A 27,939-nucleotide genomic window follows, 5' to 3' on the forward strand; every position below is an offset into this window, starting at 1 on the left:
CGCCGGCCCTGCATCATATCCTAGACTCTTCAGGAGCCATTGAAAGAGACCATTGAGCTCATATCAGAAGCCACCTCGTCGTTTAAACGATCTTGTCGTAGAGCAGCTCTTCGTCAAGTTTTATGCTTTCTTTTACAATAATTCCAAATTCGCGAACGGAATTAACTGATAGATTGTGAGCTAGTGACAAACGTTGTAGAGTCTCTAGGGTAGCTCTGCTACCACGATAGCATCGAGATGCGCTGAAGGTAAGAATCAATGTTCATATCCTTTTTGCTCACTTATCAAGAAGGTATTCAAGCAAGAAGACGAACAATTTGTCCTTCGACGTGGCTATGTAGCATATCACTCAACGCAGCAGGATCTAGCTATATACACAGCTATACACATTATTAGTTAGCATGCAAGTTAGGTAGTTGACTCTAATTAGTCAGAGCCAATGAAGAGCACGAGGAGGCTGGTCAGATTGTCAATACTGACACATGTAGAGGTCGACATCTCATAGATGTGTTAGTCCATAGCAGCGGGTTGATATCAGTCCGCTGCTCTTGGCCACATTGAAAGAGCATGAGAAGAGGAATGCACAGATTAAACTAACACGTGCATGGGATTGCCAACATTGGTATTCGATACCTCTTGCAAGTATGCAAATACACTGTCACAGGATTTGCAAGCGATAACAATAAGTGCAATCTGTCATGTTAAATTTAGTCAGTGCTAGATAAATTAGCCGTGCTAAATTTAGTCGGACGCTTAATTAATAAAAAAGACTCTGCTAGATTTAGTCTGACGTTGAAAGAACGATGTATAGTTTTAATGTCCTCAATCACTTGGTCAAGTCTAGCCGTTTTAGCACTGGTACCATAATGTGGCATTCGCCCCGACTGTTTTGAATAATAAACACCGTTAAATTAAGTCAGCTAGCGGATGTTAGACGTTAGACACAATGCCCGCTTCTTCGTTGAACTGCAACCAACAAACATCTCTCTCTCACTGCTTCATAGGGTAAGATGTATGACCTGTTTTACGAGTTCCACTTGTCAAGCAGCTATTCAACCTGCATTCCAACCGGCGTTGCCTCGCAAATTGGTCGATGTAACAAGAACTGTTGAAAGTTGTTCAAAATTGAATTGCATATGAATAGTCTTTCTTGCCAAAGATTAATTAATTAAGCCAGGCTCTTCTGCACAGTCGCTGAACTAAATGCACGCGAATCACGCGAAGAGGAGGAGCAATTGCCGAAATTGCTGAAAGAGTCTTTGCGCGTTGAGAATGTCATGGAGTGACGTAAGACCCCGATCCGATGCTTAATTAATTAACAGGTAATTAAGTGGGAGTGTCAACTAATTGGAATTGTGCATGCTAATTGGAAGTCTGAGTTTTTAGCAGTTGGTATATTTAAATGAAGTCATGCAGTAATTGTACACATGATCATGTTATGTTCTTCTATTTTCCCACCCTCATCTCATGTAGAAGAAAGGCATAGAATCTAAGATAGACATGGGAAACTACAAACCACTAGAAAAAACAAATACTGACACTTGACTAAAAGGTAGCACTAAAATGTAGTTTTAAAAAAGAGTAAAATACATCCTATAAAATAATAGTTTAAAAAAAGAGTAGAGTAAACCCTATATAATAACAGTTTAAAAAAGTGGAATACACCATATATAATAGTAGTTTTAAAAAGAATAAAATACACCCTATCCACTAATCTAATCGGTGCCACTAAATCAAATATATCAGTAAAGATTAGCTCAAAATTGCAACTAGAAATCTAACCCAAACTGACGTTTCAGTACTTCAGTCACCTGACGTTCTTCTAGAAGTGTTTCTGTTTTGACAAACTGATTTTTGGTATGATTCCATTTGGTCTCCACAATTTGTGGACCTTTCTCACCCTTGTCTGTAAATATTGTTCTTCCACCATCTTCTAAACGAATTGCAGCTAGACGGCTCTGAGTAAGAGGAGCCTCAGGATCCGTCTGATGATACAAACATGTGCTCATATAATCAGACAATTGTTGTGGTTGTAAAGTAAATTGAAAGCTCCAACTGCACTCTGACGATGACACTAGCTTTTTCGTCTCCAACCACCAAGTATCCGATGATTCAAGTCTCAGTCGAATGTCCACATCACCCAGCCTCTCCATAGTGCCATCCATGATCAGTATGGGGCAACCACCACAAAAGGGAAACCCAACATCAACCAGATAACGTTCATCCCGACCATCTGGAATACCCACAGACAAGACCATGTGATCAAACTCTGGACCAAGCTCCTTGGTATGAGGATCTAAAATTCTTGCTGCTAGTAAAATAACATCATATCCTAGACTCTTCAGAAGCCATTGAAAGAGGCCATTGAGCTCATAGCAGAATCCACCTCGTCGTCTATTGACGATCTTGTCGTAGATCAGTTCTTCGTCAAGTTTTATGCTTTCTTTAGCGATAATGCTAAAATTCTCGAACGGAACTGATAGATTGTGAGCTAGAGACAAACGTTGCAGGGTCTCCATGGTAGGAAGTCTGCTACCATGATAGGAAATGCGCTGAAGATAAGAATCAATGTTCATATCCTTTTGCTCACGTAAGCTAGCTGTTCAAGCAAGAAGACAAACAATCTGTCCCTCGACGTAACTCTTATCCTTTTGCTCACGTGACTATTTAGCAAATTACTCCACGTGGCAGTACGGCATGCAAATAGTTAGAGCCAATGAAGAGCCTAGAGAAGGAGGCTGGACACATTGTCATACTGGCATCATGGGATTGTCGACATTTGCTACGTATTCCATGTCTCTTGAAAGCATACAAAGACGTCATACACCAGCGCTAACAACGAAGAAGCATTAGAATGCTAAACCTTCGGCTGGCTATCCACCTTCAATAGTAACAGGCCGACAAGACTCCCTATACAGTGCCATGCTAGCTAGTTACGTGAGAAGAGGGCTGGAAACACTAATTAACTAACACGCGAGATATTGAGCTTCGGGAAACTATGAAAATACTAGACTCGTGCCCAGTCCTCCTCCGCGCTAGGTTGCTTACACCACGTGCGCTAGCTGTCACGTGTGTATACGTCCATGTGGTTTCACACGTGTGGTTGGCCTAAGCACGGAGGAAGACTGGGACCAGACCTCGTCACGTGACATGCTTTGAGTCTAATTAAGTTATTTAGCTGAGCCCGCTGGTCTCAGCTAAGATTTCTAATAGTTTGCAAAGGCTCTGCTAAACGACACAGAAGGTGGTAGATTAGCAAGAGCCTAACAACTTGCCTACAACCGGTCAGTCGCCTGGCCTTACAAATCAACGCCATCATGCACATGCACGATCCTCTTCGCAAAACTGCGCCGGCTAGCAGAGTCTAGCGTAGGATAACGCAACCCATGACGGACATATTTCGTACAGTTGACAACCTTCACAAATCTAAAGCAGATCTAAATCTAAATACAAATTCAGATTGTCATACACCCAGATGTGTGTCTCTTTCGTGAGCCGCTGTACATCCTGGTAATCATTCACCAAGTTCTTTAGTTAGACGTCGCCAAACCTGTTGATATGATTGTGAGACACCAAGATGGTTGAGGTCTGTAATTGCTTGTTTTCCTGTACCGCGAGCAGTTAGGAGTGCAATCTCACTGCTGTGGCGATCTCTGAACTTCAATGCCACAGTGCCGGTGATGAGAGCCTGCAGACGTGTGCTGTCAGCCCTCTCGTTGGCTTTTCCTTTGACCAGCGCTTGCAAGATGCCAAACAAATGAGGGCTTTGACGACACATCGTATATTCGATGTCCTTCACGGAGAAACGGCGTAAATCTTGCCACGAAACAGGCCCACGACCAAGAGAACAGCAGTCGGACTCCCGCAAACGTTCGATCCATCTCGGACGACAGTGTCGTTTCTACTAATTGCCAATTGATTGGCGTCTCCGCATAATCTCTTGAGACATGTTGCTTCGCTGGAGTTGGAGAAGTCCCACTTGCTTGATTCGAATCTTGTCGATTTCTCCTTGTGACATCTACAGGTCAAACAGGCACTCTGCACGTACACATCTCTTATAAGGCGAGGGGTGATTCCGCAAGTCTGAAACGTCAGTAGAATGTGCTATAACTCCTACAGAGACTGGTGCGAAGGCAATACCATCGTAGACGTATGTTCTGGTGGCATGGTCCATCCTGTGGCGAGCTTCCGGGAAAGCTTGTCTCACAATACAAGCCACCTCGACGTGACTGATATTAGCTTAGAATTGGTCCAACAAAATCTGCTAGACGTAACTAACAGGGACACCTGAACGCGGTACTCTGGCAGATACAGGGATCAGGACCCGTCGCAGCCTTTTGAAAAAGAGAGGCTTTACCTTCACGTACTCGTGTGGCTCGACAGGTATCTAGAAGGTCTAGGCGCGCGAATGCACATGTACTTACCATTGAGACCGCTCTTCTCGAAAGTCCTTCTCTGGTCGCTCTCACGGACAAGGACGCCATCAACAAGTTATCGGCACGTACTGGCTTAGTGGCTATATAATTGTTGTGTACTTAGTCTTTCTAGTTGTGTAATCATGCATTACAAAAGCCCTCCAACGGAAACTATCATGCTAAATAGAAGTAGTATCTACCAATCATGTTACGTCATTTCGGTCACGTTACAAACATGTTTGTCACGTGACGAAGCATGGTCTCAGTCCTACTCCGTGCTTAGACCAACCACACGTGTGAAACCACATGGACGTATACACACGTGACAGCTAGCGCACGTGGTGTAAGCAACCTAGTACGGAGGAGGACTGGGCACGAGTCTATGAAAATACAGTCATCACAGCGAGTAACACGCTAATTAACACCAGCGATAACAATGAGCGCTGCATTCCAATTGTCCGTCCGTCCATAGGTAATACTCTAGCCCTCCTCATGTTAATGAGCGCATGCGCTGCATTCCACTTGTCCGGCCGTCCAGCCGTCCACAGAGGTATTACCATTAGCTCGCGCTAACTAGAGTGGGACACAACAAAAAGATACAAGGCGTAGTATTGGGTTTGTCTAACAATTATTGATACAATCTCAATCAGCATTACGCTTCACTTCTTAGTCCAGCAAGTGTGTCTGTTTCTATTACTCTACACTAGCGACTCTACTACAACAGCCTCACAGAGGTTCAAACGACGCATGCGCAGTTAGACACACGATTACAATCCAAGTCTTCACGGCAGGTAATCAACCGCTCAATGTCACTTGTCCTACACTTGAACGGAGTCAGTACACGTGAATCATACCGTAGAGAAATGTCCAGAATAGAACATATGTCTGGCATGTAAGTCAAAGATGCAAACTAACCCGGAAATGACATCAAATCAAACAGTGCATCTACAAGAGTACCTGCACTCGGCAAGATGAGGTCAATCATCTTGCAACAGCTAACAATTAGTCACGTGACAACCACATCAAACATTTTCGAGGAATAAATAGAATATCATAAGTTGACTGGGTGGATACAAATAGCCCACTAGCTATCCCATCGGTCCACAGCATGCTCTTCGACAAAACATACTTTTCCCAATGCGCTCCCGCCGTTGCAGCTAAAATTGTCTTATCAAACAACAAATAATCACAACCGGTGCATCTAAGGCGGTGCCTCGCACTTTGCACTCTGTGCAGATTGGCTGCGCACAAAGGGCCGGAGTGCGAGGCACACAGACGTACGCATCCACGTGCACTTACGGACATCGTGATAGACGCTAGAAGATAGAAGATAAATCCTGGAAGGCCGGTAAGACCCAGAATTCCCGCTGTCGCGCCGGCTAGCAAAGCCAACGCTGTTCGACTAGAATCAACAGTCAAATTTTAGACGAGCACGCAAAGACTTTGTCTTAACTTACCAACGACTAATCATGTTAACGTTTGCGCGGATGGCTAGTTCGTTGTAGCTATGAGACGACTTCTCCTCCTCAGCACTCATTGTATTATCCGGGTAAAAGCCACGTGACATAAAAGTTACTACAGCACGTGATCTTACGGTAATTTGTCCCGGATTTGAGGACGTGTGGTGTTCGTTGGGCTCTAACGTCTCATTTATTGTTTGTCTGAGTATCCTGTAATCTCTATCTTGTAATCTCCTACTTTGTTTCAAAAGTTCTTACTTGTTTCTGTTTAAAAGTGCGCGGCTGGGGCTCCTTTGGGACTCATCAAGGTGGGTCATGAAGCTTTTGTGTGACTGTATTTCGCGTCAAGTCAACTTATCTCTTTCAGAAGCATCTCAAATATGTCTTACATGATTCAGCATCTTCATAATGGTTGGCAGGTCGACCAGGCGATCGTCAACGAGGAGGATCGCGTCGTCGTCATTCGTTTCGGTCACGACTGGGACCCGACGTGCATGAAAATGGACGAGATACTCTACGGTATAGCAGAGAAAGTGAAGAACTTTACAGTCGTGTATCTCGTCGACATCTCCGAGGTGCCAGACTTCAACAAAATGTATGAACTCTACGATCCGTGCACGACCATGTTTTTCTACCGAAACAAACACATAATGATTGATCTTGGTACGGGAAACAACAACAAGATCAACTGGCCTATTGAGGATAAGCAAGAGATGATCGATATTTTAGAGACGATCTATAGAGGTGCCAGGAAAGGTCGCGGTCTGGTTGTCTCTCCCAAAGATTATTCAACAAAATATCGTTATTAGTTTTGGTATACTAGCAGATTCGAAGCGGATGTTAGACAAGGACAGATTTGATGGTTGACTTTCTCAGATGTGTAGTAACAAGTTGGATCTTAAAGATGAGCAATGCTTTGTGTGTGTGTGTGTGTGTGTGTGTGTGTGTGTGTGCTTTGTGTGTGTGTGCTTTGTGTGTGTGTGCTTTGTGTGTGTGTGTGCTTTGTGTGTGTGTGTGCTGTGTGTGTGTGCTGTGTGTGTGTGTGTGTGTGTGTGTGTGTGTGTGTGTGTGTGTGTGTGTGTGTGTGTGTGTGTGTGTGTGTGTGCTTTGTGTGTGCGTGCTTTGTGTGTGTGCGTGCTTTGTGTGTGTGCGTGCTTTGTGTGTGTGTGTGCTTTGTGTGTGTGTGTGCTGTGTGTGTGTGTGTGTGTGTGTGTGGTGTGTGTGTGTGGTGTGTGTGTGGTGTGTGTGTGTGTGTGTGTGTGTGTGTGTGTGTGTGTGTGTGTGTGTGTGTGTGTGTGTGTGTGTGTGTCCACACTCATGCCAGTGTTGGAACCAATTTTGATTTTTCATGCCATCAGTATGGCACTTCTGCCAATGGCCACTATTGGCTACTAAAGTTTTATCTTGTCAACTAAAAACTTACTGGCCAATGGCTAACAGAGCTCAATGCAAACTAAGATGACCAAGTCCCAATAATGTCTATGCTACTGCACAAAGATCAACTTGAAGAGTGACAAGATTGGTATATTATATTGAGCAACTACTAGATAAAACCTACTGTACAACACACAAGAGAATGTCTGCTATAGATAACGGTGAATCCATTCTCTTGCTCTACAAACACTAAAAGCTGCAATGTTCCTGCAGTGCAGGGATTTAAAAACCAAACTTCAACAAAGCAGAAGGGAAATCAGCGCACATGCACACGGTAGTACCATATAGTCCTACCATTTCTAAACCCATTAATACGTCGACTCTACACCACTGTCTCCACATGACCACTTCCCATCGAGTTGTGTTGTTGTCCCATGTCATGTTGGTGTTCCGAGACGCCGTCTGTATCTTCCTCTGGCACTGATATTTCATAGCCCTGCCTGCGACAAATAATTACGACGTAACAAACAATGTCATCTCTGCCTGCTGATTTAGCAGCAGCAATGAGGCTGTTAATGGTCGCATCATGACGACTTTCCCATTTATCGTACAACAACTCGCCAGCCGTGTGCGTCTTATTTACACACTGTCCTTCTATAGTTTTTATTTCTTCATGAGTGTATCCAAGTTTATCAGCAATTTCTTTCCAGCTAGGCTTATTGCAATGTAGATGATCCAAACGATCTATGACACCCTGTCTGTTGCCATGGCAATTAAACACGTCTCTGGCCATTATAGGTCTGCTGTTGTCAGATGTCCCACACAGTATCTCTCTATCTATGGCACTTGCTTGTGGTCGTCCCTCTGAATACAATGGTATACCCGTCGGACTGCCAGGGGATCTCACTTCGTCGGAGTGAGATATGTTGTTGTGTTTAAGTCGCTCACTCCGATAATCATAACCGGCGAGTTTCGTTAACGTTAACTTTGGTCTCAGAACGCAGTTTCCGGTCCCACCCTCACACAAACCTAAATACACAAAAACAATCAGCATACGAATCCGTGTACACTTACATCTACGAGAATGGTACATCTGAACGCTATCAGAACAACAATCTGATGTTTACATAAAGAGGTTTTGATTACTTTCTATACATTACTGTCATGCATGCATGCACCCAATCTCAGTCCAACTCTCATCACACCATAAATCATACCACGGAGAACCAACAGCATGTTGAGGTCAGTCAGTCTAACATAATTCAATTAGACTACATGACATTCATTAGGGGCGTAGCATGGCATGGACTAGACTGGGCTACAGCCCCATCATTGGTAGGCATGGTCATAAAAATTGTGGACTGGAAATATGCATTTGAAGACCAAAGCTGTGTATAGTATATGCACCGTGCCTTTTCCAGTCTGGATCTGCTACTGACTCTACCATATCAGTCAATTAGAACCCAATAAAAGTACGCGTGTCAATAAAAGTGGGGTCCCAGTAGTATCATGAAGTTTAGCCCCCATTTCTAAAGGTCACGCTATGCCCTTGCATTCATATAAAGCCGTATACAACTTACCATGCCGAAACTATGCTGCCGACAGTGTACGACAAATCAGTTGCCCGGGAAACCAGAAGTATAACATGGGAAAATGGGTGTGGCTACACAAGACTTTCATACGCCACTGCAGAATGACCAGTTTCCAGTTGTCGAAGCAGTACACGCTCACAGCCACACTTTGCTACTGTAGTTAGCCTGTGCTATAATATTTGCCCAGTGCAGGTGTCTGTTAGCGTGACAGACGAACGTCGGCCGATGGATATAGCACAATTCTAAATAGATTTGACAGTCAGTCGACACGACATGATTGTACATTCCATATGTTGCTGTAATAAGGTCATGCGTGACCCGGTCACTAAACTCTGACGTATGGTTGCCCATACCAGAGACTACTTACAGGTGGGACGATCTGTCGTACACTGCGCAGCTGACATGACTAATTCATGTAGGTCTAACAAACCATAAGTATTACTTCACATAATCGCATATAATATCACCCATACCAATATAATGCCCATGCCTGCATATACGACTGTGTACAGGACTTCCTGCCTGATAAAATACCCAGGTACACGCAACGAGGTAATGCCAGCTGGCAGTGCTGCTGCTGTTGAGACTACAGACACTGGTGATGACTGACGGTGGCACTCACATACCAGTTATACCCGTCCATGTATCCGTATTATATGCATCAGTAACTTGCATTCCTTTTCTCTTCACGTGTTTGCGTGTACATGTAGTGTCTATCTATATAGTTTCTGCATGTACGCTGATGCTGTACAGATCCTGGTACCTTTGATCTTGCAAAAGGATAATTGCAGGTGTTTCGTGGTATTTCAGTCTTCGTGTATTTAGATGACAATAGCCAAACGACAGCATTTGCAACCACGTACAAAAGAAAGCAAACAAATGCTCGGGGCCTAGCATACGCCCCCAAAGCGTTTCTTTTCTATACGTCCAAGGCTCTATTATAGGCGATTACAGTGTACGACCAGTATCAACATCTGGTCTAAGTTCTCATTCTTTTTCTATGCAATAATGCATTTCCATGCAAGAACACACACAATACACACGCATTCCACGTGTCTTCGACTCCCTTATTCCCTCACATCCTCATAAGTACTCAGTGAAAGACATAACTGCTGGTCAATGGCAAAATGCCGACTCTTTTACATTGCATTTTGCTAGACATGTAAGGTTTCGATGAAGCACAGCAGAACATACTGATATCCTGTTTGTGTTTCTTATCTTTTCATAACGACTCAACACGACAACATTTGAAAATGGTTGACAAGCACAGTCTGGACGCATGCAGGACATACTAAAAGTCGATACCTAGAGTTACCAATTTAAACTGCATCTTTCAAAGAAACGTTCACTGCCTTCCTGCAGAACCCTATGACCAGTCAATTGACTGCACACTTGGCTGACCCATGGACAAAAGTTATATTAATACATCATTCACTGAATATCTGTTTCTTAATTAACTAATTAATTAAATGAAGACTAAGGCCCTGTTCACAGTACAACACTGTGTCAGCATCCTGCGAGTTTCCTGGATCCTAACAAGGATGCTCACAGGAGCCGCTGACACTGTACCAATCACACAGTATTGCATCTGACAAGCGTCCATCGTACAAAGAACACACTGTCACAGTGGTCTGGCACTGCAAAATAACCACGTGTGTACAATGTACTCGCGACAGACATGAAAAACGACGTTTTGCTTTTGTTGCTGCTGCATCATAGTCTCAAGAGTTTCCTTTCATTCTTAGGTCATCGTAGTCCTTTGACTAGACTTGCCCAATACAGCAAAGCCACGCACACACTCAATGAAACTTCCATCGATGCCATGTGAACGAATAGGATATCCCGGATACGTCCAGTTGCTCTGACTAACTTTCGATTGGTTGAAAATGAGCACATGATGTCATCAGACGCTGGGCCATTTCTGGCTAGGACGCTCGATTAGAACTTCTCTATTCCAGCGTCATGGCTAGGCGAGCGTCGAGGACGCTGACATGTTCACAGTGTGACACTGAGGCTTGCTCATGTCAGTGTCCAGGATGCTCACAGGATGCTCGTGCTAGCATCCTACTCCAAACCGGGTTTTAACTTAGCCTCGTTTCCAGACTCACGTGGCAGTGTCCGGTTGGGGTATGACACTTTAAACCAGACACTGCCAAATCTGGATACAAGGCTACACTAACTCATTATAATTAACCTCTGCATTAACAGCTGACCTCTCCGTTTGTCTCCTGAGGAAATAAAGTTGCAACGGTGACGAAGGATAAACAATAACCCAACTGACAGGAATACGCAAACCAGACATATCACAATACCCAGAATGAATAGAGAATCATTGTTGTTGTCACCTCCTACCGTTTCCTCGTCAGTATTGGCAACAGTGTCCGTATCAGGCTTCGCCTTTTCGGTTGTTGTAGTCGGCGTGGCTCGAAAACTGGGCGTAACCGGTCCGACAGTTGACTTTCTTGTTGAACCGGAAAATGACGTCGACGGTGACGTTCTTGGCGCACGTGACGTTCGTGATGGAGACGGTCGCGAGGTCGGATCACAGTGGCATTCCACCTTCCTATGGTCGTCCGGACGTACGCGACATCTGCAATTGCTGCCCTGCGTCCTGCAGTCGGTAGGAGTGTCAGAGACGAGTCTTTCATCCCTACAGTCTTCCGCTTTGACTGCATGGCAGTGGTAATCGTACCTCGCGTCGTACACATAGTGTGGGTTGTCGCACTTGTTCTCCGAATGACATTCCGTGTCGCTCGTGTTCGTGCATCTCTTGACGATTTTCACACCCGGAAGACAGGAATTGCAGCCTCTGCAGCTTCCGTCCGAATTCAGAAAGTAATTTTTGGGACACGTGCTGGTGGCAAGAGCGAGCCTGCTGTAGGTGACGAGAATGAGCGTAGAAACGAAGAGAAACGCCAGACGTCGGTCCATTCCCACAACTACACCTAGACTGTTGGTGATTGGTTTATATTGTCACGTGCGTTTTAATTACTACACACGTGGTTGGTAGTACTGTAGGTAATGCGATGCGCGATTGTACCTAGTTAACTAAACTTAATTAAACTCAATTTTATTTTTAAGTATTTTCTGTATACAGCTGCATTACTTATTGCAGAGAGCGCGGTATACTAATTTCAGAAAGTCCTGACTTAGTTATTATCCGGGTCTTACTAAACGAGGAAGGATGTCATAGCGTCTGAAGAGGCTGACAATGCTGCAGTTCGAACTGCGAGAGGAATTCTCAAAACGCGCTGCTACACTCACTAGGTAGCCAAAAAACAAACAGTAACACTGTTTTCTTTCTGTTTACGGTTTCCTCGCTAGTTAACTAGAGAAAGATAGGGCGCGTACTACACAGGTAAGGGTCAGGAGTCCGAGGCTAACCGTTTATCCGGGGTCTTATCACACAACGTGGAGTTCCTCTAGGCGGTTGCAATGGATTACAAGCAGCTGGGCGAACTCCTAGCGGCGACCTTAAATCCTCAAATGCGTCAAACTGCTGAATTAAAGCTTCGCGGGGTAAGATCGAGCGCAGAAATCGACGCAAAGACCATCAGACACACCAACTGTGACACAGATTTTCGTCTAGCACGTCAGAACGAATTGATTTTTGAACGAACGGATGATCGAACACTAGAAAATACATAATCGCTTGTTTGGAGTAGAAGTAGACAGTTGTTGTGTCTTTCTTTTTGATTTTTTTGTTGTTTTTTGAAGTAATTTTTCTTTTTCTTTTTGTTTGTTTCCGATCGTCGTTCGGTGAGGAGTGCTGTGAGTGTGTCATTGATTGTTTGGGGTTTTGTGTAGATTACTGAAGTTCAGGGTTTTACTCCTTGTCTGCTTCAAGTTGTCATGTCAACGGATATTGCAATGCCTGTTAGACAGGCAGGTGAGATGGGATGAGCGTATAGGAAGTGTTAGCTCGTCTAAATGTTTGTTTGTTTGTCTTGTTTGTTTGTGTGTCTCTGTTTTTCTGTCTATTTGTCTGCTTGTATTTGTCAGTTTGTGTCTGTTTGTTGTTGTCTGTTTGTTTGTTATTGTCTGTTTGTTTGTTTGTTTGTTTGCATTTTGGGTTTTATGTACTTATCTCTCAGTTAGTCTGTTTGTCTGTGTCTGTCTCTCTGTCTGTCTGTTTGTCTGTCTGTTTGTCTGTCTGTTTATTACATATACTTGAACTTTTGTCTATGATATATTTTGTAACGCAGGGTACTATGTACTGTCCAACTACTGTCTGTCTGTCTGTCTGTTTGTCTGTCTGCCTGTCTGTCTGTTTGTCTGTCTGTCTGCTTGTCTGTCTGTTTGTCTGTCTGTTTATTACATATACTTGAACTTTTGTCTATGAATATTTTGTAATGCAGGGTACTATGTACTGTCCAACTACCGTCTGTCTGTCTGTCTGTCTGTTTGTCTGTCTGCCTGTCTGTCTGTCTGTCTGTTTGTCTGTCTGTCTGTTTGTCTGTCTGTATGTCTGTCTGTTTATTACATATACTTGAACTTTTGTCTATGATATAGTTTGTAATGCAGGGTACTATGTACTGTCCAACTACTTTCTGTTTGTCTGTTTGTCTGTCTGTCTGTCTATTTGTGTGTCAATGGTATTATATTTTTTTATAAATCAGAACTATTACAGGCTAAATCAAACTAAGCAATGCACGATACACTACAGTTGACCCTATCAGGGTCTTACAATGACAACTATAGAACAAAAATCTGAACAATGACTGTCTGTCTTCTTGATGATGTGGATGGACATCACAACGTGCAGGGCCACTATAGAAGATGCCTAGCTCTGACACAAGGCAAAGATGCTTGCACTCCATGATGACAATGTTGATACAGAGGAGTAGACAATACGGGTAGAGGAAGACATCACGACGTGCATGGCGACCGTAGAAGACGCCTAGCACTGATGCGAGGTAAAGATGCGTGCAATCCCTGATGACGACGCTCAAACAAAGGAAATGTTTGCACAAAGACATGAAGAGGGAAGTACCAAACAATGACTTGTAGACAGCAGATTGTTCAGATGGAAAGGTGAGCAAATAAACGATCAAACAAGAAAGGAGGCCCCAATGGCCAACAGACTTGTAAAAGGCGTTAGCGGCCGAAGCCGTGAACGATGACTTGGATGATGACTCAAAAACTCTTACCTTTGATCCTTGAGACGAACAGGCTAGAAATGTGTGGCATGCCACTCTTTTCCCGGGATCTGTCTGTCTGTCGGTCTTTCTGTCTATGTGCCTGCTTGTGTTTGTCAGTTTTGTGTCTGTTTGTTATTGTCTGTTTGTTATTGTCTGTTTGTTATTGTGTGTTGGTTTGGTTGTTTGTTTGTTTGCTTTTTGGAGTTTTACATGCTTGTCTGTCTGTCTGTTTGTTTGTCTCTGTTTGTCTGTCTGTCTGTCTGTCTGGTGTATGTATGTATGTATGTATGTATGTTTGTCTGTCTGTGTGTCTGTCTATCTGCTTACCCGAGCATTTGCTGTCGCTACTCTTTAAATGCAATGTTATGTCCTTAGGGTCAATTTATTTAAAAAATACGGTGACAAAACACTGGAAGGAACGAGATCAATCAGATCTGCAATATGCTGATTCAGCTCCATTCTTGCTACACACTGCAGACAAGATGATTATGAGAGCAAATATTGTTGAGGCAATTATCCACGCGCCTGAAATCATTAGGTATGTCAGACACCTAGTCGTTGTGTTTGTGTTCTCTTGTTTGTCTGTCATTTGTCTGTGTATCCGTCGGTTTGCCTGCTGGTCTGTCTGTCTGTCTCTGTGTCTGTCTGTCAGTCTGTCTGTCTGTCTGTCTCTGTGTCTGTCTGTCAGTCTGTCTGTCTGTCTGTGTGCCTATGTGTCTGTCTGTCTGTCTGTCTGTTTGTCTGTCTGTCTGTTTGTCTGTCTGTCTGTTTGTCTGTCTGTCCAATACATATATTTTCAACATTGAAATCTACATTCAACACCACTAAGCAACTCTACTGTCCCAATCGCACAAAATCTCTACCAAACTAAAACTCTACAGAAACCAGCCCTATATAGGGCTGTACAGTAAAGAACATTAATAATTGTGTATATTGTTCATTCTCTTGACTTTCCTTGTATGTTCCAGTAAGCGGGATGTCTTCCTGGAAGTCACACTAGCGTTACATTGTTGTAACTGAACTGATAAGCGTTGTCTCCAATATGTTGTAAAATTGGATGCATTCTGACGACCGTCCTCATCATAAGACATGAGAGAGAAAGTCTTTAAAACTGTTGAGCTTCATCACCCCATCTGCCATAATGTTCAAATACCAAAGGGATTGCTGTTGGTGCATACCCTCCTGGTAGCAGTTGGGAGTCATACTTTGTATGTTTGATCTTTTCTCTTCTGGATGCGGCAGCACCATCAATATAAGCAGCTCTAGATAGGATATCTGTGCTGAATGCATGTGATAGAGCAATGTCTGTCTGTCTGTCTGTCTTTCTGTCTGTCTGTTTGTCTTTCTGTCTGTCTGTCTGTCTTTCTGTCTGTCTGTCTGTCTGTCAGTCTGTCAATGGTAGTATATTTTCATAAATTGACACTAAAACATTTACATATCATACACTAAGAGAATGTGTGGTGACCACCAAGGCTAAAAACAAAACACTAAACTATCTAGCTAACAACTGCTCAGAATATGTTTTTATCCACAGATAGCTCAGACAACTCCTCAAGAAACGTGAGCCTGCCACCCCCAATGGCTCAAATACTCAAAGACTTGTGGGGTTCAGTTGGAGATATTGCCAAAGGCATCAATTTCATTTTTGTATTTTACAATTTTCTGTTGTTCCCTTTTGATGCAGCAAATCCATCAACCTCAGTACAGAGGCTTGGGAGACAATCTCCCCATCCCATGGATGTGCCAAACACACATCCAACTCAGTGTCAGCTCCATATCTTGCGCTAAATAAAAAAATTTAGGTTATTTGACATTAGATTATACATCATGTCATCATAGCAATATTTTATTGAAGATTAAATACAACAACGTCAGCCTTTCTGTCTGTCTGTCTGTCTGTCTGTCTGTCAATCACATATATTTGAACTTTTATCTATGATACATTTTGTTTGCAATGCAGGTTACTATGTACTGTTCGACTAATAGTAGTGTTCATCAACTAAACTAAGCTAACATTGAAACTCATGTAAACCAAAGTGAGGACTACACTTAAAAGCTACAGTGTATAAAGCAAAGCCTCCAGTACCAGTTAGTGGCTGAAGTACTGGGTGGCAAAGTTATCACATCTTTTGTCTTCAGACAGCGAAGATAGGTTTTAGATACAACTCTAGCATTACACTTTTGGAGCTGAACAGACAAGCGTTGGACCAGAAATCGATAAACTTTGCAGTTTTCGGTCATCCCACTTTGTGTGATGACTTCTTTGATAATTTGCACAGGAGTTTCCACTCTTCAATCCCCAAGCTCTAAACTGCTCCATTATCATTGGAGTTACAGTGGCAGTTATGCCATCTGGTAATTGCTGTTTGCTGTATTTCTCTTCCTTCCTGTCTGCTCTCCTCTCTGCAGCAGCACCACCAACACCAGCAGACGATGGAAAGATGTCACTACTCCATGGTTGGGCGAGGAAGATATCTAGGTCAACGTTGTTTCCAATGTCCGAGTTAAAAAATACGATGTCCAGTCTGTTGTCTGTAGTTGTATAACGACTCCTTGGTTCCCTGCATTGGTGGATATGCAGCCCACGAAATAATCAGACCAGACGCACGAAATTGACTCGTGATACGAAATTGACTCGTGATACAAAATTGACTTGTGAGACCATACCCGTCTGTCTGTCTGTCAGTTGTTCTGTCTATGTGTCTGTCTGTTTGTCTGTCTGTCTGTCTGTCTGTTTGTCTGTCTGTCTGTCTGTCTGTCTGTCTGTCGGTCAGTTGTTCTGTCTATTTCTCTGTCTTTCTGTCAGCATCTTTCTACAGCATGTGTCAATACATCTTCCTTGCATCAAGCTGTCATACATTTTTGCAATGTGCAACATAACGATTACAACTAGACTAACTTTTTTATTGATAAATTAGCAAGACTGGGTAACTAAATAACTGGAAGGACTGTAGCCTCAACACTAGGCCTCCCTTTGCTTCCGGTGGTCTGACCGCGCGAGGATAGCAATGGGACTGTATCACGTGATGTTCTCTCCGAAAAGCAAAGGAAGGCCTAGTAACTCATTATGTCACGTGACACCTTAGCTAATTATGTCATTAGGAAAGCCCACCCTTTGTCGGTTTGTTTCATATTGCTAAAGACTTGCAAAAAGAGATCAGGTGTGTTTTCGCTTACAGCAGGTATACCGTCATACCAGAGGTGTTGGAATGGAAAGGCACGAAATACAGTCAGTAACTATGCATGCTGGCCGTTGCGATGCTGCTTACTGTTTAGTTAACGTAAAGAAACGAGGGCTAAGACTGTACGGCCATGTCGCGTGCAAAAAGACAACACACAGACTCTGTCCTCTCTTGTCGTTGACTAGAAGACTACGCAATACCGATTAGGCTACTGTACATGTATGCTTTTGTCTTAGACTATCATCGAGCTCCCGGAATCGATTGAAAGCCATTGCAACTATGCGTGAAATTTCTACGTGGCTGATGTCAGCTTGAAGCTACTCCAGAAGCAATTGCTGCACGCGACTAAAGTGATACCTTCATTCGCTGCGATGTAGGAAGAATACTGGAACTGTTTGCAACCTACAAACGCGCCCAAACGATATTCTTGGGTCGCTACACAAGCTGTTGTAGCACACTAAATGACACCTGTGAAGTGGGCGATTGTTTACTGATCTCCACATGTCTCAGAGGAAATAATCAGGAAGTAACTCAAATGTGATTTACAGTCGACCAATCATCATTTGCAAAATATATTAGGTGACAAGCTAGCTTGTCACGTGACATAATGAGTTACTAGGCCTCCCTTTGCTTTTCGGAGAGAACATCACGTGATACAGTCCCGTTGCTATCCTAGCGCGGTCGGACCACCGAAAGCAAAGGGAATCCTAGTGTCGAGGCTAGAAGGACTGAGTGTCAAGACTCTCAGTTCTTAGACTTTCATATCTATGACATAGCATCAACACTATTCTTGAAATGACTCAGGCAAACGCTTTAGTAAAACATTCAGAAAGCCCACAGCATTTGCTTCTCAGGTTTTCTGTTGTTAATTAATTAATATTTTTGCATTAATTAATACATTTAGATTTATTTATACCAATTTGTGTGTGTGTGTGTGTGTGTGTGTGTGTGTGTGTGTGTGTGTGTGTGTCTGTGTGCGTGTTTGTATGCTTGCATGTGCAAAACATTTTATCAAGTATAGCTTACATTGTCTAACATTTTTCCTGCAGAGTTCAACTGCTGTTGTGTTTGGAGTTTATGGTTCGTTTTGATTACCCACAAGTTTGGTCAGAAGATCTACTGAGCAAAGTACACAAATATCTTCTAGAAGACAACTACCCATCTTGTCTTGGGGCATGTCTTGTTCTTCATCGAATCATCAAGAAATACGAGTAAGTTATACAGTCAGTTGTATGTATAGTGAAAACGAATTTACATGAAATGTAAAGGGTGTTTACATGCTTGAGTAGAAGTAGTTGATTTTGCTTTGGGCCAGACCGACTAATTTTTTTATACTTAGATAGTTAGACATGAAGCCTGGACTGACTGATCGAAATAGAAAAAGGAATTAATGTAAATCCAGAAATTTTTGTACTCATGAAATTTAGTTATTTTTATAGAGATACCTGGTTGTACGAAAATAACCTGAATACCAAACTTATAGATAGATGCACTTGAATTCGGCTACAGTACAGTACCGATATCCTGTACTAAAATAACATTTGTACGAACTACTTCATGGGCAGAAGTACTAAAATTTATGAGTACAGTAGGACACCACTTATTCGACACTCAGTTATCCGACAGCACGGATTATCCAACGGTGCAGGGCTTGTGTGAACTGCAAGGCTCTGCGCACGCTATGATATACAATTCCTGTGCGTACAGTACTGTGTCCGTGATCTACGTGTCGTCAAATTAAATGTGAAGCTCTAGAAACGGTTCTCCAGTATCTGGAAGAGCAACCTTGAGTTTCAGTAAGCACAATGGTCCTACTGAATGGGCTGCTGATGAAAACTACAGCAAGAAGAGCGAAAGCATTGATCCAGACTAAGATTAGTGGTTACTTTAAGTCTTGACAGTTCCCATTAGTGTTCTCCCTAGTCAAAGAAGTTGTACTGTATTAGTTGTTACATGTACAATTAGATGTTGAGCTTCTTTAATTAAGTATTCTGCAGTTGTTTTTCAAAATGTGTCAGTTATGCGACGTTTTCAGTTATCCGACGTCCTTTTGGTCCCATGCCCGTCAGATAAGTGGTGTCCTACTGTACTAAAATTTATAAATACTAAAATTTCTAGATTTACAGTATTTTGTGACATTTTGAGCATGTGCTGTTTTTGATGCCCTTCATACAAATGTGAGATAAATGGACACTAAACTAAAGATGCTGATAATGAGTGGAACATGGAACAGTCACTGGACTACATGCGTTGTTAACACTTGTAGAGTCATTGATATGTAGTTGTACAATGTAGGATGTATATCTAGACTACCAAGTCATTTTACAACAAGCATAATATCATTGCACATGCACACATCAAATGTTATTTTATTTTGATCAAATTCAAAATGGAACGGTGAATCTAAAAATTAAGAAATTGGAATTGGTTTGGCCTTAGATATGATTTTTGTTGTGCTTAATCAGTTCAGTCTGGTTCGTAAGATCTCCTGTAAGCACTGGAAGTAAACCCGGCCTCAGAGGTCCTTAGACCATCATGGCTGTCTAGACAGAAGATATGACTTTGTGCAGGATTCCAATGGATTCAAGAAGCACTGTTTTGTAAGTGCTGCTCATTGTGATGACCTGGAATGATGTCCAGCCTGCGTGTAATACTTGCTTGCATGTTGCCAACATTCCCCACACCACTAGAACAAGCCGTGTCTGACACTGCCACATGTCTTATCTCCACTTACAGTTTGCTGTATGTCGTAAGCTTCTCAGCATGTTTTGTGGCGATGTTACCATCATCAGGAACAGTCATATTGTTAGTTTGTGGATATTGCAAAGTAAAAACTACTTGTATGTACAATGTCTACAATCCATTTGTGATGTACTGAGAACCTAAAATATTTTACTCGTGTTTTGGCTTCTTGTTTGTTTTTGGTTTGTTTGAGTTCGTTTGTTTGAGTTTATTTATCTGATATACCGTATTCGCCCGTAATAATGCCCATACCAAAATAATACCCATGCCCGTATATATGCCCATGTGCCACAAGTCAGAACTTTCAGCCCGAAAAATGCCCCTGCCCAACTATAAGCCCATGCCCAACTATAAGCCCATGCCCAAGTATAAACCCAGGGTACGCATGTGCAGGCAAAACATTGGGGTCTGCAGAACATTTGTCTCCGTCTGTGTACATTTGATGAGATGGTGTCAGTGTTGAGTGAAAGTACTTACCACTAGACTCGTGTCTTCATTGCAAAAACCGACCTTGATGCTCTTGACGGGCTTCAGGCCGACCGCGTGTGTATAGTGTTTAGTTTCTGCGTGTATGTTGATGCTATATGGATACCAGTACCTTTGATCTTGCAAATGGATAATTGCAAGCATTTGTGGTATTTCTGTCTTCAAGTATTTGGTTGATGACTGGCCAAACGACAGCATTTTGTGACCATGTAGACGCGTAGGATCAAATAACACCCATGTCCTAGTATACGCCCAGAAAAATGGTCTTTCTTTTCTATACGCCCAGGGTGTTATTACGGGCAAATACGGTATTTGACTGTTTTCTTGTGGTTTGTCTGTCACTTTGTGTGTGAGCATGTTTTCTATTGGGCTGCTTGTATTTTCTTGTATAATGTACTTTGCTGTTGGAGTTGGTGTTGCATAAATTTGTGTTGTTTCTTGGTTATATCCTATTTGCTTTGTTGTGTTAGGTATCGGCCTGCTGAGGAGAATAGAAAAGACATAGACAAGCCAATCATTCACTTTTTCCCTATTCTCATGCAGCTTTTTCAGAGAGTTATGCCTGATGAGTCAAGTCAAAGTGTTACTGTTCAAAAGCAAATTTTAAAACTCTTCTGCTCAGTTATACAGGTGAAGATGACATTTTGTACTGCTTGCCCAAATTTTTCTAGATGGTGCGTGTGTGTGTGTGTGTGTGTGTGTGTGTGTGTGTGTGTGTGTGTGTCTGTGTGTGTGTGTGTGTCTGTGTGTGTTGCTGTCTGTAGCTCAGTTGGTTAGAGAGTGGCATTTGGAGAATGGAAACATCCAGGACGTTGAGGTCGTAGGTTCATGGATGAGTACGGACGTAATTTCCTTGGGCAAGAAATTCACACGCAATTGCTTCTCTTGACTCAGGAGTATAAATGAGTACCCAGAGTTCTAGCCAGGTTTTCAGCAAAGCCTAGCTTCCTAAAAGGGCGTGGTCTTTTGTAAATGGTGTGGTTTTGACATGGGTATTGTTTATCGAAAACGTAGAACTGGTGAGATTTTGTGACTTCTTCTGCTTATTAATAATCAACCTAGTCAGAATAACTTGGCTGTTTTTAAGATGATCTTTGGAAAAGAGAATTAGCTGATTGCATATATTAATATTTTTGTAAGGGACAAGTATGTTTATATAGTAATGCCACATCCTCATTCAATTGTGATGCTTCCCATTTTGTTAGAGCACACCACACCAGAAGACAAGAGCACAGGAAATAGCACAGTAAATAGCACATCTGCTGAGTCCACAATTAGCACTCTCTGTATAAGGTCAAAGTGAACAATTAGTAGTGCAAACTTGTGTTTCCTGTCCTTGTAGTAGTGCACAACCACTAATTCCAACTGGAATGTTTGTTCACATGGCATGGCGGTCAATCCCAAAGTGCGGCGGGCATCTCATTTTGAGAAGTAAAGCGTGGCGGCTCACCACCCTTAGTATGCCTGGCTAGAACCTTGATACTATACCTGGTCTTTGTCTGAGGGTGGACTAGACCGCTGGCTTGGCAGAACATCACACAGTATATACTTGTATGTGTGGACTTGAGGTCCAAAGTCAGTGCTTTTTGATGCTCTGGCCATGCATCAAAGGGTTTGTCAGCATGGCATAGAACTCAGAGAAGCGCCGGGGTCCCTACCTAGAAATAGGCAGGGGATGCTATCTTCGGAACTTTCCGTAGGGCATATCCTTTTTGTCCGCGCGCACGCGCGTGTGTGTGTGTGTGAATCATGTGTTGCAAGATTAGGTCAGAAGTTGTAAGTTTTCATGCTTTAAGAAACTTCAGTATTTCATACTTCATCTTTTTCTTTTGTCAGAAGCAAAATTTGTCGCACAAGAAAATAGTAACCATGTGTTCATAAAATCACATTGTTCCTACTGATGGACGATTTCAATAGAAGATTTAATTTACTTTAGTTATTTGTTCTACTTTGATAGTATGAAGTCTGCATGGTCTGTTTACATATTCTTTCTTTGTACTACCAATAGTTGTTTTGTTGACATGCAGTGCATCACTTTTGTGTGGCTTCCTAGTTTCATCTTCATCGCAGCTTTGCAACACTTGAAGTTTTTCCAAGATGGATGCAGATATTTGTCACAGTTATAGAAAGGCCAGTACCACAAGTAGGCAACTTGTATACATAATAAGTACCATATGATAAATAATAATGAATATTATAGTAATCATTCTATTTGTGTCAGTGTGTCTGATTTGGAAGTGGTCAGCTCTGGTTTTGTGATAACGATGAACTAAGAAAAAATAACCAGTTGACTGTTAATGAAGTTCAACCACAGTTTTGTGTACAGTTGGGTGGACTGAGGCAAGATATCGTCGTCTGATTGATATTTTATCTTCTGAACTGTACAGAAGATGTGAAGACTTTAGTGATTATAAGCATAACTAGCCTCAAACTTTAGCCAAGGCGCTTAGTTAATATCAACTTGAACAGATCTTTGGATTAGTCATGTGACCTGACTTATCAAGTCTATGGTTGCCTGTACTGTTAAATCACTTAAGAATGTTTACTTTGTTGATCCTCGTGGTCTCTATAGACGAGCAAAGAGCTAGACCACATAGTCTTTCTTCTGCTCCCCAATTTTAACTGCTACACCCACATTTTCAACCAAGGCAATTTCCTTAGTTATCTCATAGCTAGTTATACCACTGGTGACTGACATGAGGCAGGCAGTTATATCTTGCAAAACTATTTCTAAATTCTAAGTACATGGGTGTTATTCACAGTGATACATGGTCGTTGCTTTTTTTAACTTTACTATAAGATGTCTTTCTTACTTGAACAGTCTATTGTAGTGCTAGTTTTCCGTACTGTAAACCAAGAAATTTTCTATGGTGTAAAAATTTAGGTACCTCACAAAAATTGATTTTGGTACCTCACAAAAATTGATTTTGGTAGCTATCTATTTTTGCTGAAACTCTTCGGAAGCTAGAGACTCCTGGCTGGATGCACAGTACTAGAACTACACATACGCACTTAGGCAACACAATAGTAGGTGTGCACTGCATAATTAATATTAGTAGTAATTGCAATAATTTACCATGTTCACAGACATTGCTGTTAGATCTTCCAGATTTGACAACATTTACAAATTTAGGTACAGATTTATTTTAGGTACTTCATAGGCCATACCAAAGCTGCTGAAAATAAACCGGCACCAAAAATTCTATGTTTACAGTATGGGTAACACTTTTTACTATGAGATGATTTTCTCTACTTGAATAAACCTTTCATAATAATATCTATAATAATAAATAATAATAAAGTCATGTTTGGCTTTTCCAATCATTGTGTGTGTCAGTTCTCATTGTATGATTTAGGTTGCTCTTGAAGCAGATGAGGATATACGAGGAAAACTTCCCTGGTGGAAATGTAAACGGTATGCCCTACAGATAGTTTGTAGAATTTTTGAACGGTTAGTGATGACGTCACTACTGTGGATTGTAGAATTTATTTATTTAAGGTTTATTGTGTTAGTTATGGGATGCCGGGAAATGTTACTAAGGAGTATCACAAGTTTGCTGATTATTACGTGAAGAACTTTTCGGTTCCTGTCATGCAGACGATGTTGCGATTGCTGGACAAATATCGAAGTGGTCACTGGTTGTCATCTCGTGTTTTACATCATGCTTTCAATTATATTGCAACCGGGTAACTGTCACTCGTGATCTACTGTGTTTGTTTGCTACTTAACTGTTAGGGTAATTTGGTGTGTGTGTGTGTGTGTGTGTGTGTGTGTGTGTGTGTGTGTGTGTGTGTGTGTGTGTGTGTGTGTGTGTGTGTGTGTGTGTCATTCATATGGTTATCTAGTGTCGGAATTGCTTCGTCATGGAAAGTATTGAAGCCAAACATACAGGTAGGACACTGTACTGTTACCTGACTCTGATAGCAGTCAGTTAAGTGATTTTGTTAGGTTATACTACAGGAAGTTGTTTTTCCTCTTATGTGCTACACTGATGACGATGACGCTCTCTGGCAAGAAGATCCTTATGAATATATAAAGATTAAATTTGGTGAGTTGTTGATTCTGAAGTTTGTGGGTGTTGACATTTGTGTCTTGCTTTATTGGTGTTTGGTTGCTGTTGATTTACTTTGCCTATGTTGTAACTGCAACTATTCATCTCTCGCTGTGTTTTGTTGTACTTTTGTATTTCTGATGTTGTGGCTATCTTTCTGCTTCTGTTTTTGACTGGCTGACTATCGTGTGTGTGTGTGTGTGTGTGTGTGTGTGTGTGTGTGTGTGTCTGTCTGTCTGTCTGTCTGTCTGTCTGTCTGTCTGTCTGTGTGTCTGTGTGTCTGTCTGTCTGTCTGTCTGTCTGTGTGTGTCTGTGTCTGTGTCTGTGTGGATGTGTCTGTCTGTGTGTCTGTGTCTGTGTGTGTCTGTGTGCCTGTGTGTCTGTGTGTTGCTCATAGCTTAGTTGGTTAGAAAGTCATCTTATGGAGTGATTACATCTTGGACCTTGCAGGGTTGCAGGTTCAAGTCACAGTGATGGTGAGCTATGGCATAAATTCCTTGGGCAAGAAACGTACACACTTTTGGCTCTCTCGACTCAGGAGTATAAATGAGTACCTGGTCTTTGACTGGGGTAACAAAGACCTCCGACTGCGAAAAAGTACATCAGCCACTGGGGTCCAGGTGGGACTTAGGGTGCCTACACCACAGTTGGCGTCACAGTTGGTGCTGCTGCGAGCACCTGGTCAGGCTCCAGGAGATTGCTTAGCATGGCCCATAGCTCCTGCTTAGTGCGCAGGAACCCAGCCATCTGGCTGGGAGCATTACCGTTTAACGACAGCTTCTTATCCATTTTTTGCCATTTTGTGTGTTTCTGTCTGTCTGTCTGTCTGTCTGTCTGTCTGTCTGTCTGTCTGTCTGTCTGTCTGTCTGTCTGTCTGTCTGTCAGTCAGTCTGTCAATACATATATTTTCACACATCATCGCTATTACAGTCTAAGACAATTAGAACTAAAATCACAAAGTCTAAGAGCCCATAATGGGCTACTTTATCAATCTATCTAATTAGCAAAACACGGTTCAGTTGAGTCCTTTGATCGTACTACTCTTCCTGTCTGTCTCTCTGTCGGTCTGTCTGTCTGTGTCTATGTCTGTCTTTGTCTGTCTGTGTGTGTGTGTGTGTGTGTGTGTCTGTGTCTGTGTCTGTGTCTGTGTCTGTGTCTGTGTCTGTGTGTGTGTGTGTTTGCGTGCATGTGCGACAGACTGACTAACGAACAGTCAGACATCTGACAGACTTACATATAGACCAACATTTCACTGTCAGGCATTGTCAACTGATGGACACCAACAGACACACTGATGCACTCATTGTGATGCAGCAAAGTATAAATAATCATAATTACAATATAATTTATCAGACAATCGCATAGTTGTCAACCTTGTATTTTATAATTGTTTATTGTATTACATACAACAGTAATCATTTTATTGATTATTAATATTAAGTTCTTAAACGTAATATATTTGTCCTTGCTTTGTCTCTAGACGTGTACGAGGAGTTTATATCTCCAGTTGCAGCCGCTGCCCTATTTCTCAACCAAGCAACTAAGAAGCGGAAAGACGTCTTGAAGCCACTCATGCTGTTCTGTCACAGTGTTCTCAACCAGCCGTCACATCAAGTCGACCCAAGAAAGAAAGATGGAGTTTTGAATATTGTAGGATCAATAGCAGAAGTACTCATGAAGGTAAAATGAACTAATTTAGAATTATCTTATTTGATTGGTTTAGATCTTTTGCAAATCAGTAAGCATGGCAATCAAATTTTCAAGCAATTTTAAGTGCAAGCATTAGGGCTTTGTGTGTAACGTCAGACCAATTAGACTTCTTGATGCTCGGATTTGCCGGTCCAGTTTGGGCTTGACCAAAGTAAATAAAGCATTTGATGTACGCATGTCCAATGATATTAATATTTATGCTTGCTCTAAAATGACTTGTGGTGCGTTCACACTGAAACGTTCTTAGCATATGGAGACTTGGCTAAGTGAAGGCGACTTAGCATTCAAGTCTGCTTTCGGTAATGACTGTTCACACTGTAAAGTTATAGAGTCGACTTAAAACAGGCCATGTACAGGACAAAGCGTACCTCTTTCGAGACTTTGCCAGGAAGTTCACGTGTCCCGCCACCATTTTCAGTTCACTATTATCACATGATCATTTTAGCGAAACAAACTTAGCTAAGGCTGAACTTAACTTACATTGCGAAGTGCCCTTGCCTAAGGGAGAAAAAAGAGACCTAAGTCAGTGTGAATGCAAGTAGATTTAAGTCTAAGTTTAGGTGAGAATAAAAGAGACTTAGGTGTATATGCGAATGCACCATTGGTAATATACATACTATGACCATGTATCAATGACTCCACTAGTGTTAACAGTGCATGTAGTCCAGCGACTGTTACCGCATTCTGCTCAGTATCAGTCAGTATCTTTTATTTTAGTGTAGTTTTTGTTGTCTCATATTTGTATGCAGTGCAATGAAAACTGCGCATGCTCAAAATGTCACATGATCATTACTTTTGTTTTGATTGGTCGGTCCAGGTTTCATGTCCAAAATATTTGAGCATAAAAAATTTAGTTGGTGTGGATGAAGTGAAGGAATACAGGTGCTTAACTGATCTAAATTAAATTTGTTCAAAATACAAGAAAACAGTTGCTTTTCATCAGTTGATGGTGTAGGAACTCATTTGTAGCAGTTGCTTATAACTTGCTGTTTAATAGAAATTGGGACAAATGGAGTGAACATTGTACTGCGTTTAAATGCAAATTTTTATTCTAATTGGTCACATTCACACACACACACACACACACACACACACACACACACACACACGCACACACAAACATGCAATAGAAAAGATGTCAAGACAGAGAATAGACAGCAGATTGTATAGACTAATTTCCTAGGGAACGTCCAGTTTGTCACAATCACATGCATATAAACTGATTGTCAATATTTGTTTAGAAACAACCATTCAAAAACGATGTGGAGGGAATGCTTCAAACGTATGTACTTCCTGATTTTCAGAGTGCTCATGGCTTTCTCAGAGCCAGGGTATGTGTGTGTGTGTGTGTGTGTGTGTGTGTGTGTGTGTGTGTGTGTGTGTGTGTGTGTGTGTGTGTTTGTGTGAGTGTGTGCATGCGTGCTTGCGTGTCTGCTTGCCTACATGCATGTGTGCGTGCATGTGTGTGTGTGTATGTGTGTGTGTGTGTGTGTGTGTGTGTGTGTGTGTGTGTGTGTGTGTGTGTGTGTTTGTGTGAGTGTGTGCATGCGTGCTTGCGTGTCTGCTTGCCTACATGCATGTGTGCGTGCATGTGTGTGTGTGTATGTGTGTGTGTGTGTGTGTGTGTGTGTGTGTGTGTGTGTGTGTGTGTGTGTGTGTCTGTGTCTGTGTGTCTGTGTGTGTGTGTGTGTGTGTGTGTGTGTGTGTGTGTGTGTGTGTGTGTGTGTGTGTGTGTGTGTGTGTGTGTGTCTATAATTGGCTGTGTAGGCTTGTTCTGTGATTAAC

At 42.1% G+C, this 27,939-nt stretch overlaps 5 protein-coding genes across 5 annotated transcripts in view; 2 read left to right on the forward strand and 3 right to left on the reverse strand.

The window, feature by feature from the left end:
- Positions 1 to 1,441: 1,441 nt before the first annotated feature.
- LOC134189007 (arylamine N-acetyltransferase, pineal gland isozyme NAT-3-like) lies at positions 1,442 to 2,648 on the reverse strand. Its single transcript, XM_062657234.1, has one exon. The coding sequence runs from the start codon at positions 2,574 to 2,576 to the stop codon at positions 1,770 to 1,772; it is 807 nt and encodes a 268-aa protein (XP_062513218.1). The 5' UTR covers positions 2,577 to 2,648; the 3' UTR covers positions 1,442 to 1,769.
- A 2,376-nt stretch (positions 2,649 to 5,024) lies between these two features.
- LOC134188719 (ER membrane protein complex subunit 6-like) lies at positions 5,025 to 5,982 on the reverse strand. Its single transcript, XM_062656896.1, has 4 exons — positions 5,873 to 5,982; positions 5,715 to 5,817; positions 5,490 to 5,582; positions 5,025 to 5,300 (listed from the first exon to the last, which is right to left on the reverse strand). Exons 1-4 carry the CDS (start codon positions 5,980 to 5,982, stop codon positions 5,250 to 5,252), a joined length of 357 nt encoding a protein of 118 aa, XP_062512880.1. The 3' UTR covers positions 5,025 to 5,249.
- A 39-nt stretch (positions 5,983 to 6,021) lies between these two features.
- LOC134188718 (thioredoxin-like protein 4A) lies at positions 6,022 to 6,783 on the forward strand. The gene is made up of 2 exons (XM_062656895.1): positions 6,022 to 6,183; positions 6,243 to 6,783. The coding sequence occupies exon 2, from the start codon at positions 6,256 to 6,258 to the stop codon at positions 6,682 to 6,684; it is 429 nt and encodes a 142-aa protein (XP_062512879.1). The 5' UTR covers positions 6,022 to 6,183; positions 6,243 to 6,255; the 3' UTR covers positions 6,685 to 6,783.
- A 595-nt stretch (positions 6,784 to 7,378) lies between these two features.
- LOC134188834 (uncharacterized) lies at positions 7,379 to 11,952 on the reverse strand. Its single transcript, XM_062657038.1, has 2 exons — positions 11,055 to 11,952; positions 7,379 to 8,278 (listed from the first exon to the last, which is right to left on the reverse strand). The coding sequence occupies exons 1-2, from the start codon at positions 11,770 to 11,772 to the stop codon at positions 7,632 to 7,634; spliced, it is 1,365 nt and encodes a 454-aa protein (XP_062513022.1). The 5' UTR covers positions 11,773 to 11,952; the 3' UTR covers positions 7,379 to 7,631.
- Positions 11,953 to 12,240: 288 nt separating this feature from the next.
- The window catches only part of LOC134188958 (importin-7-like), a 21,328-nt gene continuing 5,629 nt past the window's right edge, over positions 12,241 to 27,939 (forward strand). Inside the window, exons 1-13 of the mRNA XM_062657176.1 lie at positions 12,241 to 12,360; positions 12,649 to 12,730; positions 14,358 to 14,520; positions 18,214 to 18,375; positions 20,863 to 21,022; positions 22,446 to 22,535; positions 23,749 to 23,843; positions 23,906 to 24,079; positions 24,239 to 24,284; positions 24,342 to 24,441; positions 25,925 to 26,124; positions 27,396 to 27,485; positions 27,922 to 27,939. The exon at positions 27,922 to 27,939 is cut by the window's right edge and continues 148 nt beyond it. Of these exons, the coding sequence (XP_062513160.1) occupies positions 12,277 to 12,360; positions 12,649 to 12,730; positions 14,358 to 14,520; positions 18,214 to 18,375; positions 20,863 to 21,022; positions 22,446 to 22,535; positions 23,749 to 23,843; positions 23,906 to 24,079; positions 24,239 to 24,284; positions 24,342 to 24,441; positions 25,925 to 26,124; positions 27,396 to 27,485; positions 27,922 to 27,939 (1,464 nt within the window). The 5' untranslated portion in view covers positions 12,241 to 12,276. The remainder of the gene's footprint in view (positions 12,361 to 12,648; positions 12,731 to 14,357; positions 14,521 to 18,213; positions 18,376 to 20,862; positions 21,023 to 22,445; positions 22,536 to 23,748; positions 23,844 to 23,905; positions 24,080 to 24,238; positions 24,285 to 24,341; positions 24,442 to 25,924; positions 26,125 to 27,395; positions 27,486 to 27,921) is intronic.

The sequence above is a fragment of the Corticium candelabrum genome, chromosome 13 (assembly GCF_963422355.1).
Source record: "Corticium candelabrum chromosome 13, ooCorCand1.1, whole genome shotgun sequence".
NCBI lineage: Eukaryota > Metazoa > Porifera > Homoscleromorpha > Homosclerophorida > Plakinidae > Corticium > Corticium candelabrum.

Bases quoted from the DNA above. Each gene is read 5' to 3' on its own strand.
- LOC134189007 (XM_062657234.1), bottom strand. From the start codon at position 2,576: ATGAACATTGATTCTTATCTTCAGCGCATTTCCTATCATGGTAGCAGA.
- LOC134188719 (XM_062656896.1), bottom strand. From the start codon at position 5,982: ATGTCACGTGGCTTTTACCCGGATAATACAATGAGTGCTGAGGAGGAG. The intron at 5,818-5,872 runs GTAAGTTAAGAC...TGTTGATTCTAG, and splicing joins GTTAACATGATTAGTCGTTG to TCGAACAGCGTTGGCTTTGC. The intron at 5,583-5,714 runs GTAAGTGCACGT...TTGTTTGATAAG, and splicing joins TAGCGTCTATCACGATGTCC to ACAATTTTAGCTGCAACGGC.
- LOC134188718 (XM_062656895.1), top strand. From the start codon at position 6,256: ATGTCTTACATGATTCAGCATCTTCATAATGGTTGGCAGGTCGACCAG.
- LOC134188834 (XM_062657038.1), bottom strand. From the start codon at position 11,772: ATGGACCGACGTCTGGCGTTTCTCTTCGTTTCTACGCTCATTCTCGTC. The intron at 8,279-11,054 runs GTCAGCTGTTAA...TTGTGTATTTAG, and splicing joins CTCAGGAGACAAACGGAGAG to GTTTGTGTGAGGGTGGGACC.